Raw genomic sequence first — 12,762 nt, 5'->3', positions numbered from 1 at the left:
CACACACACACACACACCGTCCCCCCTTAGGGAGTGACAACAGAAAGACCCTCAGAAGCCTGGAGCTTCCTCCCACTGGAAATCCCCAGGATGCCTCTGGAGCTCCTGAATCTCAGGGTTGAGAAGAGCCTTCCAAGGCCACTAGACCATCCCCCCATGCCCTTCTGTGTCAGACTGGACAAGTAATCAGCCTTGCCTGCAGTGAGGGTGTAGAGCTAGAAGGGACCTCAGAGGCCACTGGATTTTACAGATGTGGAAGGTGAGGCACAGAAAGAAATGACTTTCTTGGGGGTCAACATTCTATCTGAGGTATTAGCTGCCATGCCACCAGTAAGCTCACTACCTCCCAAAGCAGCCCCTTTCACTTTTGGACAATGTGGAGTGTTAGGGAGTTTTTTCCCCCTATATCAAGCCTTAATCTGCCTGTTTGATTCAATTTGCAAGACCCCAGCAGACACAGGCTTACCCACTCTGGGCAGGAATACTCCATCCTGAGCCTGGAAGTTGCACACGCCTGTTTTTAAGTTAGGTTCCAGAAACCCGCCTCCCATTCCCAGTCTCCATCTCTTGACCGCCTCCCAGATGTGCCCTTTTTCTTCTCACTCCCTTGTGAGCCAGCAGTGATGAAGATGCCACCTGTGCACCCCAGGTATTTTGTTCCTTACCCAGGAATTTGTGTCTTTAACTATGCTCTGTGGGCTCCTTCTGGCAGTATCATTTGTGCCCACACGCAGCCCCAAGAGAGGGAAACAGCCATCCAGTTTGACAGGTCTTGAGAGAGATTGGCTGGCATCCCTTGGATGCATTCTTTGGCATACAAGACTGGGCAGGTTTCGGATCTAAGGCTTGGTTCCAGTCATTCCTTTGTTTGTTTTCTGGGGGTCCTGGGCATTTCAGTCATAGGAGCTGAAGATGGGGCTCACAGCTGAGGAGCCAAGCTAACCTCTGGGTGTGAGTGGTAAAGAGGTGGACTTTGAAGGCTGCCAAGACAATAAGCTTATAGAATCATGCATTTAGACCTTAGAGGTCATTGGGTACAACCTTCCCATGTTACAGATGAGGAAACTGAAACAGGAAGGTGTTGCCCAGGATCACAATGCTACTAAGTGTCTGAGGTGGGTTTCGAACCTGCCTTCCTGGTATGCCCTGTGCCCCCTCTGCCGTTGATAAGGAGAAGAAAAGGGAAGGTTACTCTCCTGCCCAGCACAGGTCTCACACTGGAACAGTCCAAGAAGAATCAGAGGAATGGGAGGTGTGCAGAAGTGAAGGAAGATGAATCCCCAGTAATAGCTGGGGGGAAAAGAAAGTTTCTGTGGCTACCAGCCTCCTCTTAACTACCTGCAAAGTGGAATTGTATTCAATTCGACAAACATCTGAGATGTTCCAAGCACAGGGCTGAATATTAGGAATCCATAGCAGCCCTAGCCCTCACAAGGCTTACATTCTATTTGGGGCAGTGGGGAGGAGGAAATAGCCCTGGGGCTGGGGGAAATGTGTCCTGAACAAATGATTAAGTTGAGATTGTGTGGTTGATCCCGGAGGACTTCCTAGAAGAAGTGAATTGTGGAACGGATTCTTTAGAAAGTCCCCTCTATCCAGGACTTCAGAGTTACCTGATATTCCTTAAGGGCAGGTATTCTTCACCTTTGTTGTGTGTCCTGAAGCTCTCTGGCAAGGCATTCTGGTAAAGCCTGTGAGCCTCTTCTCAGAAGGATGTTTTTAGGAGCATAAAATAAAATACAGAGGATTATAGAGAAAACCAGTCATGTTAAAATTATTGTCGGTTCTTCAGTCATGTCCAGCTCTTCGTGACCCCACTTGGGGGTTCCTTGGCAAAGATACTGGAATGGTTTATCATTTCCTTCTCCAGCTCATTTTACAGGTGAGGAAACTGAGGCAAACAGGGGAAAGTGACTTGCCCAGGGTCACACAACTGGTAAGTGAGGACTTAGCTAGTAAGAACATATGCCCTAAGGGCACCCTGGGCATTATCTTTCCCCTGGCTATGATCCTCTATCTTGATTCCCTTCAGCTAGGGAGTGAAGGGATAAAGGCCAGGTCAGCAGAAGCAGCCCTCAGGTCTCATGTTGGCAGCGCTCAGACTCCTAGCCCAGTGCCAAGTCTAGACATCTGTGTGTATTTCTCTTCCTCTCTCCTTGCGGAGGCAACGGGAAAGCTGTTGCTTCTCTCCAGCATGGGGGCTCTTGTTATCCAGGCTCTGGATACCTTCCACTCAGGCTGCTCTTCAGACAAACGCTCTGCAGGAGCAGAGGAAGAGCAGTGGGAATGCTCCGTACGTTCCCAGCAGGGCTTGTCTGAGGAGCTGTCTGCACCCGATGCCCTAGTTCACTGCACAGAGGGGACCAGAAGGAGAGCTAGGCACGGTGTGAGGAGCCGGCAGAGGACTTAGGAGTCACAATTCAGGCCCCTTCTCTACGGTGCCCAGGCCCTCTTGTCTGCCCATTCAGAGTCCAAGATGGGAACAGCCTGCCAGAACCAGGCCAGAGAGGGTGCTGGGTGTCACCTGGGGGTGTTTCTGCTGCCTACATTCCACCTAGCTCTGGAGTCCCATGGCTTACTTGGGTCAGCATGGGCTGTTTGCATGATAAGAATTCCTTATTTGGTTTGAGCCCCTATCTCAGCTCTTGTTGATAAACTTCCAAAGTTTTGCACCATGCTGGTAAATCAAATCGAGAACACACATTTTCGGTTTCTTTAAAAATTTTTTAATTAAAATTATTTTTCAATTATCTAACTTTTTCTTCTTCCCTGCCCACACTGAAAAATAAAAATAAAATTGAGACCTTCATACAAGCAAACATAGTTAAGCAAAACAAATTCCTACCCTTGCCGTATCCAGAAGCTATGTCTCAGTCTGCACCTTGAGTCCTTTAGCCCTCTGTCAGGAGGTGGGTAGGAAGCTTCACCATGGGCATCTGGAATCATACATGATCACTGCAAAGAAGAAACATTTTAAAACTAAAACATTTAAGTAGGATTCAAGTTGAGGAAAAGAGAATACCCTCCCCGCTTTCTCCCCCTTTCGTACCTTTTCCTCCTCTTTCCTCCTCCCCTTTACTCTCCTCTCCCCTCCATCTTTCAGGCCTCCTCTGCTTGCTGAGATCCCCTTCCCGTCTGGCCATAATTCCTTCTTCCCCATCTCTCACATCCTGAGCCTTGTGATGCCCTGGAGCACAGGCACATAGCCTCAGGGGAAATGGATTCCTAGGACCTCCTATAATCTTCCTCCTCAGGGCTTGTGTTTCTGTGCTTAATGTTGGAAAAGTGGTTTTCTTATGTTATCTTATTTGGTTCTCTTTACAACCTGTGACTATTATCCCCATTTTAAAGAGGATAAAAGTGAGGCTAGAAAAACTTAAATGACCTGCTTAGAGCCACACAGCTGGTAAGTGTCTTTAGAGGTAGGATTTGAACTCAAGTCTTTCTGACTCCCAAGCTCAACGTTCTGTCACCTATAGGCCACTTAACTGCCGAATCCTATCAGCCCTGTCCTTGAGACCTGGAACCTCATGGGACAGTCTCTCTATACCCAAAGAAGGTGCATTCTCCTGGGAGGAGTTCCAGGTATTTTTGTGGGAAATATTCCATGGGATTTCATCTTGGCCCAAGGATCAGTGCACCGACCAGACCAGCCTTGGAGGTCAGCGAGGCATCCCTAGTACAATCTGAGTGCAGGCAGTCAGACTTGGAGATGAAGTGACTTCCTCTTTGCGAGGCCTCTGAGCACACGGTGTGTCGTGGACAGCCCACTGTCTCCTTCCTCTTACATCCAAAGCATCCTTTGTCACGGAATCACGAAAAGTCAGAGCTCTCGGGGCTTCTCACATCATTTAGTCCAACCCCCTCATTTTAAAAAGGCAGAACTTCTTGTACCATTCATTTGCCAATTAATTGCAGACTTGCCTTGGGTATAATTATGTGTTATTACTTAACTCTTTTACCATTACTTCACTTTTCACCTCTGTATACTTGGTTTCCCTCACTTGTTACTAAGTCCATGCAGCAGCCATTATGCTAGGAGCTAGAGAATCCAAAGACAATGGCCCCTGCCCTCAAGAAGCTTACGTTCTATGGTACTGACTCCCCCACCCCCATAGTATAGTGCCTTGTGCTCTGTAAGAAATACTCTATTGATTGGGGGCAGTGGGTGGTGTCTGCTCCCGGGTTAAGGCGCTTACCCCCTACCGCCCGACTCTGGCTTGGTTGGAGGCTGACGTTCAAGAGATATTTACCCCAGGGATGAGGGGTGGTGCCAGCGGGGCGCTGGGCACAGATGGCAGGTCCTGTTGGCTTCCATTGTGCCCACATCCCCAGAGAGCATCTGCAGCAGTCAGCCCCAGATCCCCATTGTGGGATAGGGAAGGAGGAGAGCAGAAAGGGGGGCAAGCTGGGAAAGCTGAGCCAGGGAGAGATTGCCGCACACAGAGCTCATCTTCACATCTCTGCATTTGCTTCCCATTTGGCAGAGAATGCCCTAAATAAACATCACAGGAGTCACAAGGGGAGCTTTGTTTCTCTCAGCCCCTGGCTGATAGGTCTACACACGTGCTCATGGCCGGTTGCAAATAGCACACGTGACAGCAATTAAAAAGGCATGTGTCTGGGAGGGGGGGCGGAAATCATATGCATTTGGGCCACAGTAGGTGTGATTCCCTTGCATGGGGGCTCCCTTTTCCCTCTTGTTTCTGTCCTGGCCTTTCTGGTCATGGAATGTAAGTACCTCAAAGGCAGGGTAGGGACTGCTTCGTTTACACCCAGGTGTCCCTGGTACCTTGCCCTAGACCCTAAGAGACACTCAATAAATGATTTCCAAATGTTGAATGAATGAGGGAGAAGGCTCGGTGACAGCGGGCCAGGTAACATTCATCGGTCTTGCTTTCTTCCTTCTCTGTAGCCTGGGCTACCTGGCTTTGGGGAGAAGCCACTGTGCCTTGGAAAGATATAGCTTTGTTCTAAATCAGAGGTTCTGGACCTGAGATCCCAACCCCTAGCTGTGGGGATCATACGAGGGGGTGTCAGTGAACTGGTTTGTTTTTTTTGTTTTTTTTTTTACTATTTTGATAACTTTTTCAATATAATTGGCTTCCTTTGTAGTCATTTAAAATCATTAGCGTCAGAAGGGGTCCTTCGGTTTCCCCAGATTGCCACTGAGGAAGGTGAGGAAGCTCAGACCAGGCATAAACTTAGAGGCTTAACCCAGAGCCTCTTCGGACTCCTTCTGGCCTCCAGTAAACTCTCCATGGAGGCTCTTCTGTTCTCTGGTGTGACTTGGTACTGAAGGAGTTAAGTGGTGGGAAGAAGAGGAAGGGGCTGGATTGTGTATCCCAGCTTGTCAAACTTTATTTAGGAGAGCCTTGGAGAGAGGAAGGCAGAGTTTGGGAGGGAAATCCGAGCCATAAAGAGTTAAAGCCTGGGAGGGGGGGTGGGGGGGAGCAGGGGGCGGGCCCAGCGATGGGTGAGCTCCTCCTCTGGGTGACTTCCTCCAGCGCTCAGTGGAGAGGGGTGTGGAGAGGGCGGGCCGGGGGTGGGGGAAGCTGAGGCGAGATGCTCCCCAGTGTTCGGCCGCCTGCCCGCCTCTCGCCAGCTCACTGCGCGCACTGGCGCACTGTGGAGCCTGGAAGCCTAGGACGTGTCTAACACCCAGGGAGGGGAGAGAAGAGGAGAGTGTGCCGAGCCAGCCCTGGCTTGGTGGCCCTATCCCATCCTGCTCTCCCCCCGACTTGGAGCCTCTGACTGCATTGCCTAGGATAGGCAGGAGGGAGGGAAGCAAGCAGAGGAGAGGAAGACGCACTCCGCTAGGATGGGGGCTTCTCCCAAGCTCAAGTAACATTTTTCCAGGGCAGGCTCCCCAGCTGGGGCAGAGGTCTCTCCGACGCGCACAGCCTCGTTCTCTGCTCAGGCACCAGCCCAAGACATCCTCGCCACTGGGATTTCCCTCTGGGCAGGAGGCTCACTCCCTTCCCCCGCCCACAAGCCAGTTTGGGGGGCTCCCAGGCAGTGGCTGTGGAATTTTTGTTCTTTTGCCCCAAGCCGGGCAGGGAAGGGAGGGGGGTGGACCGCCAGAATGACGGACATCCTAGCTCAGCCAGACTGCAACCTGAACTCTGTATGTGAGCCATTGGAGGGCTGCTGCCTGGAACGGATTGAGGAGCCGGGAAGCAAGCGGCCCCCCAACACAGGAGCCCGCCTCTGGGGCCGGGTACGCAGCAAACTGCTCCGCCAAAAGGTGCCATCTGTCTGTCTGTCCCTGTTTCCTGGGGGGCAGGGTGGTACTGAGGAACCTGGACACTGGCAAAAGGAGGGAAAGAAAAGTGGGGGGGCTCTAAAAGAAGGGGTCTCCTCTTGATTCCAGCTGTTTTAGCAGTTTCTGTGCTTATCATCTAGGAAGCACCCCCCCCAAAAATCCCACAGACTCATCTTACCTGGTGTCTCCTTGGCCGTGCAGCCTCAACACCTGCATACCCTGGCAAGGCTCTCTTCTGTGCCAGGAGTGCCAATAGGGTGACTCCCTAGAAATAATGTTTGGATGGGCTGAAGGAGAGGGAGGGGCTGTACCTAATTGTGTTAACATGATGACTAATGGTGGTTAGCAATACCCCCCACCCCCGCCATGGCTTTCTCTGCATCTGGCCAAGTCTTGGGAAGGTGGAGGCAGGTTTCTTCTAGGGTGGGAAAGGACCCCCTTTGCCCAGCTCCTGTGTCTGGGTGACACTGGGTGACACTGTGTGGGTTATTTTGGGAGCAGGACCCTAGCTTCTCACAGTGACCAGGGGGAAGCTGAGGAGGTGGAAGGGTAAAGAGTGAGGGTCTGCCAAGGAAATGCTGCTTAGTCTCTGGTGAGGGGACCAGGCTTTTCAGTTCTCCCATTACCCTGTTCAGAGCTGACCGAGTGCCCCATAGAAACTGAGTCAGTGCTGTGTATTGCACTTTCCTTGGAATGGCCCCAGTGGGGCATGAAGGTTCTAGGGGCTTCTCAGGCAGGCAGCAGGAACTAGACTTGGCGGAGTGGGTCAGGGTGGGCTGGTTGAATGCACAACCAATTCCCAACTCAGATCAGGGAAATGGAAGCTCTTCCTCTGTGGTACGATCGAACCGAGAGGTGAGAAGCAGGCTGTTGTGTAATGAGGGAGAACACTGGACTTGAAACCAGGGAAGCTGGATTTTAGAGCTCTGTGCCACACGGCAAGTGCCCCCAGCCCCAGTCCAGTGAGGGGGGTTCATCTCCATCATCATCCAGCTTCTAACAGAATGGGAGTCTGGGGGCTGGGGAAGCCAGTTTCTTCATTCTCTCTGCTTGTAATAGCCAAGCAAGGGAGTGGATTGGGTGTCAGAGGAGATGCTGATGTTCTCTATGCCCAAGTGCCCTAGAGGACAGAGGGCTGCGTCTGGATGCAAGTGAGGCCACCATCAGCAGGGGGCTTTCTTTGGTCTCCTCAGCTGCTGGCTGGCTACTCTGTATGTGCAGCCTGGCTTCATGCAGGAAGAGCTGGCCTCCATGTCTGGTTCAGGTCCTACTTGGGACACCTCCTGGCTGTGTAGCTCTGAATAAGTGGCTTAGCCTCTCAGTGCTCTGGGTAGCTCTGATCTGCAGTAAAGGTGCTGGCCTTCCTTGGTGGAGGATGTCTCCTCCCCTGGGGGTTCCATATACCAATGAAATCTTTGGTCCAGGCCCTGTCCTGTCTATGGACTTCCCTGTTAGAATGTAGCCTCCTGGAGGACAGAGACTATTTATTCCATCCATGTCTTTGAGCCCCCCCCCCCCGCAGTCTCCCCCCACATGCCTGGCACATCATAGGTGCTTAATAGATGCTTGTTAGTTAGTAGATTGACCTAGGCCACAGGTCCTGCCTGCAGAGCTGTCATTTCCCTGCTTCGTCCTTCAGCGCTGCCTGCTGGGGATGTCCCTGAGAGTGCTTTCTCTCCCAGTTCCTTGACACCTGCTGGGGTGGGGGTGGGGGCAGGGTGTGAGGCTCTGGTACCAGCCACAAGGATCATCTCACCCAGAGGAACATCACCTTTTTTTAGTATCCTGGTCCCCTTTGGCAGCACTCTGGTGAAGCCTATAGGTGCCTTCTCAGGATTTGTTTTTAGTGACTCAAGGAAGTGCTAAATTTTAGTTGGTGGAAATCAAGATGCCATTTTCCCCCATCCAAGTCCATGGATCCCCCTGAAATCTATCTGTGGGTCACTTGGGTCTGTGGACTTCAGACTAAGAGCTCTAGATTTAACCCAATCCCTTCATTTTGTCAGTGGAGAAGTTGAGGCCCAGAGAGGATCAGTGACTTGCTCAAAGCCTAAGAGGGCCCAGGACTCTGGAACATTGATTTTAGGGGACAAATATGCCTTAGCAAAGGTGACATCAACCCTGTGAAGTGCTGGGTAGGCCCTGCAACCTGAACTGCTCTGTTCTGGCCCCTGTCTCACCTTCAGCCTCCCTGGGGACCAGGCTGCCAGAGCTCTGATGTCCCCCTGGCTGCTGAGGCAGCTGTCTGTGGCAAGTGGCCTGGTGCCACGGCCCTCCCTTCCTCCCTCACCTGCCCTGCTTCCCTCTGTCCGCCACTGGTGCAGTAGCAGCCTGGGCCAGAGCCACCTCCCCGACACTCTCTCCCAGCTATCGAGGTGGGTGATGACTCAACCTTATAGGTTTACTGCACAGAGGCTACGGAAAGAGGAGCTCTTTAGGCTTACCGTACACCTGAGGGAGGTGTCCTGGGGTGAACTGAGTGCCTTGCCAGTACTGCAGGGGCCTTTTCTCCTTTAAGCCTCCAATTTTCCACTCATTTCCTAGCTCAAATCTCCTTGATTCCTTCCCTATGGCTTGGATTGTCACCAGAGTAGGGCAGTGTGGTACACTGGAGAGAACCTGGGGGACTTGGGTTCAAATGTTGCCTCTGACATTCCCCGTGTGACCTCAAATCACTTAACCTGCTTGGGCATCAGAATCCTCGTGCATAAAATGAGAAGCTGTCAACTAGGTGGGCTCTGAGATGTCACCTAGCTCAAGATCTGTGACTTGGAGCTTTTGGAATTAAGAGGACCCAGGTTCAAATCCCTCCTCTGCTGCTTAGTACCCGTTTGGCCTTTGGCAAGTCATTAAGCTCGATTTTATTATCTGTAAAATAAGGAAGCTGAACGAATGGCCTCTGAGTTTCCTTTTCCTTTGAATCTAGGATCCTGTGTTGGCCCTAAAAGGAATGCTTTTACTATTCATACTCAGAATGCAATAGAGTCTCCAGACTGGGAGTGACTTAGAGATCACTGAGGTCAACCCCCTCCTATCACAGAGGAAGAAACTGAGGCTCAGAAGAGTGTCACCCTAGAGCCAAGAAGGGCCTCAAAAGCCATGCAGTCCAGCTCTCATTTGACACATGAAGACACTGAGTGACTGGCGAGAGGTCCCCCCGGTAGTAAGAGTTCAATATACCTCCTTCAGCTGCGGAGCCAGTCTCTGCGTTAGTGACCTGCCCACAGCAACCCAGTTCAGATGCGGCAGGGCCTCCTGTCTCCCTATCCTGTCTTGCTTTTCCTGCTTCCACACTGCCTTCTTCTGTAGAGCTGCCCCTGAGGTGAGCAGGTCTGCAAGCTGGTAAGACTGGCTCCCCAAGGCAGCACGACTGGGTCACTTCAACTCTTCGGTCACATGGTGAATCTCCCAGTAGCAGCAGTGGTTGGCATACATGATTCAGAGGCTGACTCAGTCCCCTGGCATTCTCTCTATGACAAAGTGGGTCAGTATTATAGATGCAAGCGTTTGCCTGGTAACTGAGTGGGGTTTGCTCACCTGTTTCTGCCTTCCTGCCCTCCAGCGCACTTCCTAACCAGGCCTGCTGCCCACCTCTCTTTTCCCAGCCCACCGCATTAACCTATTTTCCCCAGAGCAGCGGCAGCAGCCTTAGCTGAGGGGCTGGCCCCTCCCTGGGGAGGGATTAAGCAGCAGCTTTATCAGGGGAGCCAGCTCAGTGGTTAACTCTTGACAGCTCCCAAAGCAGGCCTGTCACTGGGAGGAAGATGCTTCATTTCATGATCTTTGCCCCAAGGATTCAGTGGCATCTGATTTGCCAGAAATACCCAGGTTCTTCCTATTCCCTTTTAAAGGCTTTAGGAAGCCATGAATGAGTCACCAGGAGACCGCTTACTGAGGCTGAAGTCTCAGTGTAGAGAGAAACATCACAATATTGAATCCAAATGTTTAAAATAACCTATGTTTAGCTGTAGAGCTCCAACCAGAGAGCTGATTAAGGAATTCAACTTCATCCCTTCCTGCATAGTCTCATGGGAATGCAGTGCAGCTCAGTGGAAAGAGTCAGAGGATCTAGATTCAGATTCTGCCTCTGTTGAGTATGATGTTAAGTCCCTTTACCTCCTAGAACCTCGGGTTTCTCGTCTCCAGAATGAGGTGAGTGGACTAGATGGCCGCTGGGGCCCCTTCTGGCCCTGGGGATGTGATCCCCTGATCCCCCCTCCCCCAGATCCCCTGAGAGTCAGCCCCAGAGATGTGTGCCGAGCAGTGACCTTGGACGCACAGGCCTAGATCAGGGGAAACAGCACAGACAAGCATTTCACTTGGATGGCTTTTTCCATTTTCATTTCCTGGTTTTTTGTGTGTTTTCTTTTTGTCTTTGAACTTGCTCATAGACAGTAATTTATCCCTGGCAGACAAATGACAAGAGACAAAGAACCCATTCATCTTTACTCACGCCTGGGACCTTCCCCCTTCCCTGACCAGATGAGTGTAAGGTCCTTGAGGGCAGGCAGGGGCTATTTGTCTTTGTATCTCCAGGGCCTTGCACAGTACAGCTGGTGGTGCAGTAGATGTGGGTAGAGCTCTGGGCCTGGAGTCAGGAGACCTGAGTTCAAATACTGTCTCAGACACTGGATAGGTAATGTGACCCTGGGTACATCACTGATGTTGCCTGCCTCGATTCTCTGAGCTGTGAAATGGGGATCATAACTGCACCTGGCATGAAAGGTTGTTATGAAGATCAAATGAAATGTTTGTCAAAAGCTCTTAGCACAGTGCCTAGCACATAGTAGGTGTCGTTAAGTGCCTGTTGATTGACACCCTCTCTGAAACTTGTTTTACAGTAGAGGTTCCTGAGCTTTTCTGTGTCCTGGCCCCCTTTGACAGACAGTCCGGTGAAACCCATGGAACATTCCTTTCTTAGAATAGTGTTTTTAGATGGATAAAATATGTAAGATTGCAAAGCACAGCCAGCCATGTTGAAATAAAAATGCACTGTCTTCTATTCCAAGTTTTTGGACCCCTTGAAATCTGCCCACAGACTCCCTGGAGCTAAAAGATTCCACTTTTAGAGAAAAAGAAACCTGTAGGATGGGTCTGTGGAAACCTCCCAGCTCTGTATCACCATCACAGAGATACCACGGAAGATGCGGCCCCAAGTTAGGCTGGGCCTCTGCCAGAAAGTCAGGCTCCCTCCCAAAGGTATCCTTTGCATGGAATGAGCGTAAGTGGGAGAAGGGGAGAAAGAAACAGACAGAGACATGGGTGGGAAGTGCCCTGGACAAGGAGGAGGCTGAGTCGGAGGCTGCTCACCATAGCCTCATCTCTTTAGTCTGCCGGGTGACCATATGAGTCTGGGAATTCCCAGTGACCAGAAGGATTCATCCTCTTCCCCTCAGGCCTTGGAGAAAGTGAACAAATGGCCCTTCACCAGGACTTCTCGATCTGATGGGTCCTCCTAGAGCAGCAGATTGTGGGAACAGCTGTTGGTCCTCCTTGGGGGTGACTCACAGTTTATGAAGAGTCACTGAGGGAACTCTCTGGAAGAACCGACAGCACCATGGAGCAGCTCATGTGTCACCATTAGCCCTTCCTGCTCTCTGACATTCTATTAGAAAACTCCCTCACACCAAATGCACCTTCTTCCTTTCTTTGCAGAGGTGGGGGACTGTGGGTGTGAAGTACTGCATGTGCTGTCAAGGGTGTTGATGAGGTTTGCTAAATTGCTTTTTTTTTCTTTTCCCTTTTTCTTTGTTATAGGGAAAGGATGTGTATGTGTATGCATATATAACCATTTCCATGTATATCTTTATATATTTCCATATATATTTATATACATATGCAAATGAAGATGATATAAAAACAAATGATGTCAAGACCATTTTTAAGATTCTATCTCAGGAAGGCAACGAGGTGGCACAGTGGATAGAGCACCAGCCCTGAAGTCAGGAGGACCTGAGTTCAAATCTGGCCTCAGACACACACTAGCTGTGTGACCCTGGGCAAGTCTCTTACTCCTGATTGCCTCAAAAAAAAAATTCTATCTCAGACTCGATGGTATAATCTACCCCATAGGTGTATCTCTATCTTTACTAAATATTTCATAATTTTGCTATGAACCTCAAGAACATATTAACAGAATTTAGAGCTTTTAGTACAATACCTGGCATATGTAGCAGGAATAGTATGTAGACCAGAATAGCTGACATTCATGTAGCACCTACTATGTGCTGGGTACAGTGTTAACCACTATAGCTATTATCTCATTTGATCTATTACCACAACCCTGGGAGGTAGTTACCCCCACTTTACAGATAAGAAAACTAAGGCAAACAGAGGCCAAGTGACTTCCTCAGGGTCACACAGCTAGCAAATGCCTGAGGTCAAGTTTGAACATAGGTCTTCCTAACTCCAGGCCTGGGGCTGTCTAGGTAACCCTTATCTCGTCAAACAATTCATTTCCACTGTTAGATGGCTCTCCTTATCAGAAGTGAGCCAAA

At 50.5% G+C, this 12,762-nt stretch overlaps 1 protein-coding gene across 6 annotated transcripts in view; it reads left to right on the top strand.

The window, feature by feature from the left end:
• ABR (ABR activator of RhoGEF and GTPase) overlaps positions 1-12,762 on the top strand; it is a 294,763-nt gene that overhangs the window by 252,570 nt on the left and 29,431 nt on the right. The window contains exon 1 of one of the 6 annotated variants that reach the window (XM_036766145.1): positions 5,526-6,247. The exons of the other annotated variants lie outside the window; for them this stretch is intronic. Coding sequence (XP_036622040.1) covers positions 6,086-6,247 — 162 coding nt within the window. The 5' untranslated portion in view covers positions 5,526-6,085. Of the gene's footprint in view, positions 1-5,525; positions 6,248-12,762 lie in introns of those variants that run through there. 6 annotated transcript variants of the gene reach the window in all.

Source organism: Trichosurus vulpecula, chromosome 7 (genome assembly GCF_011100635.1).
Source record: "Trichosurus vulpecula isolate mTriVul1 chromosome 7, mTriVul1.pri, whole genome shotgun sequence".
Taxonomy (NCBI): Eukaryota; Metazoa; Chordata; class Mammalia; order Diprotodontia; family Phalangeridae; genus Trichosurus; species Trichosurus vulpecula.
The sequence above is the reverse complement of the archived record's forward strand: the minus strand, read 5'-3'. Positions and strand labels throughout refer to the sequence as shown.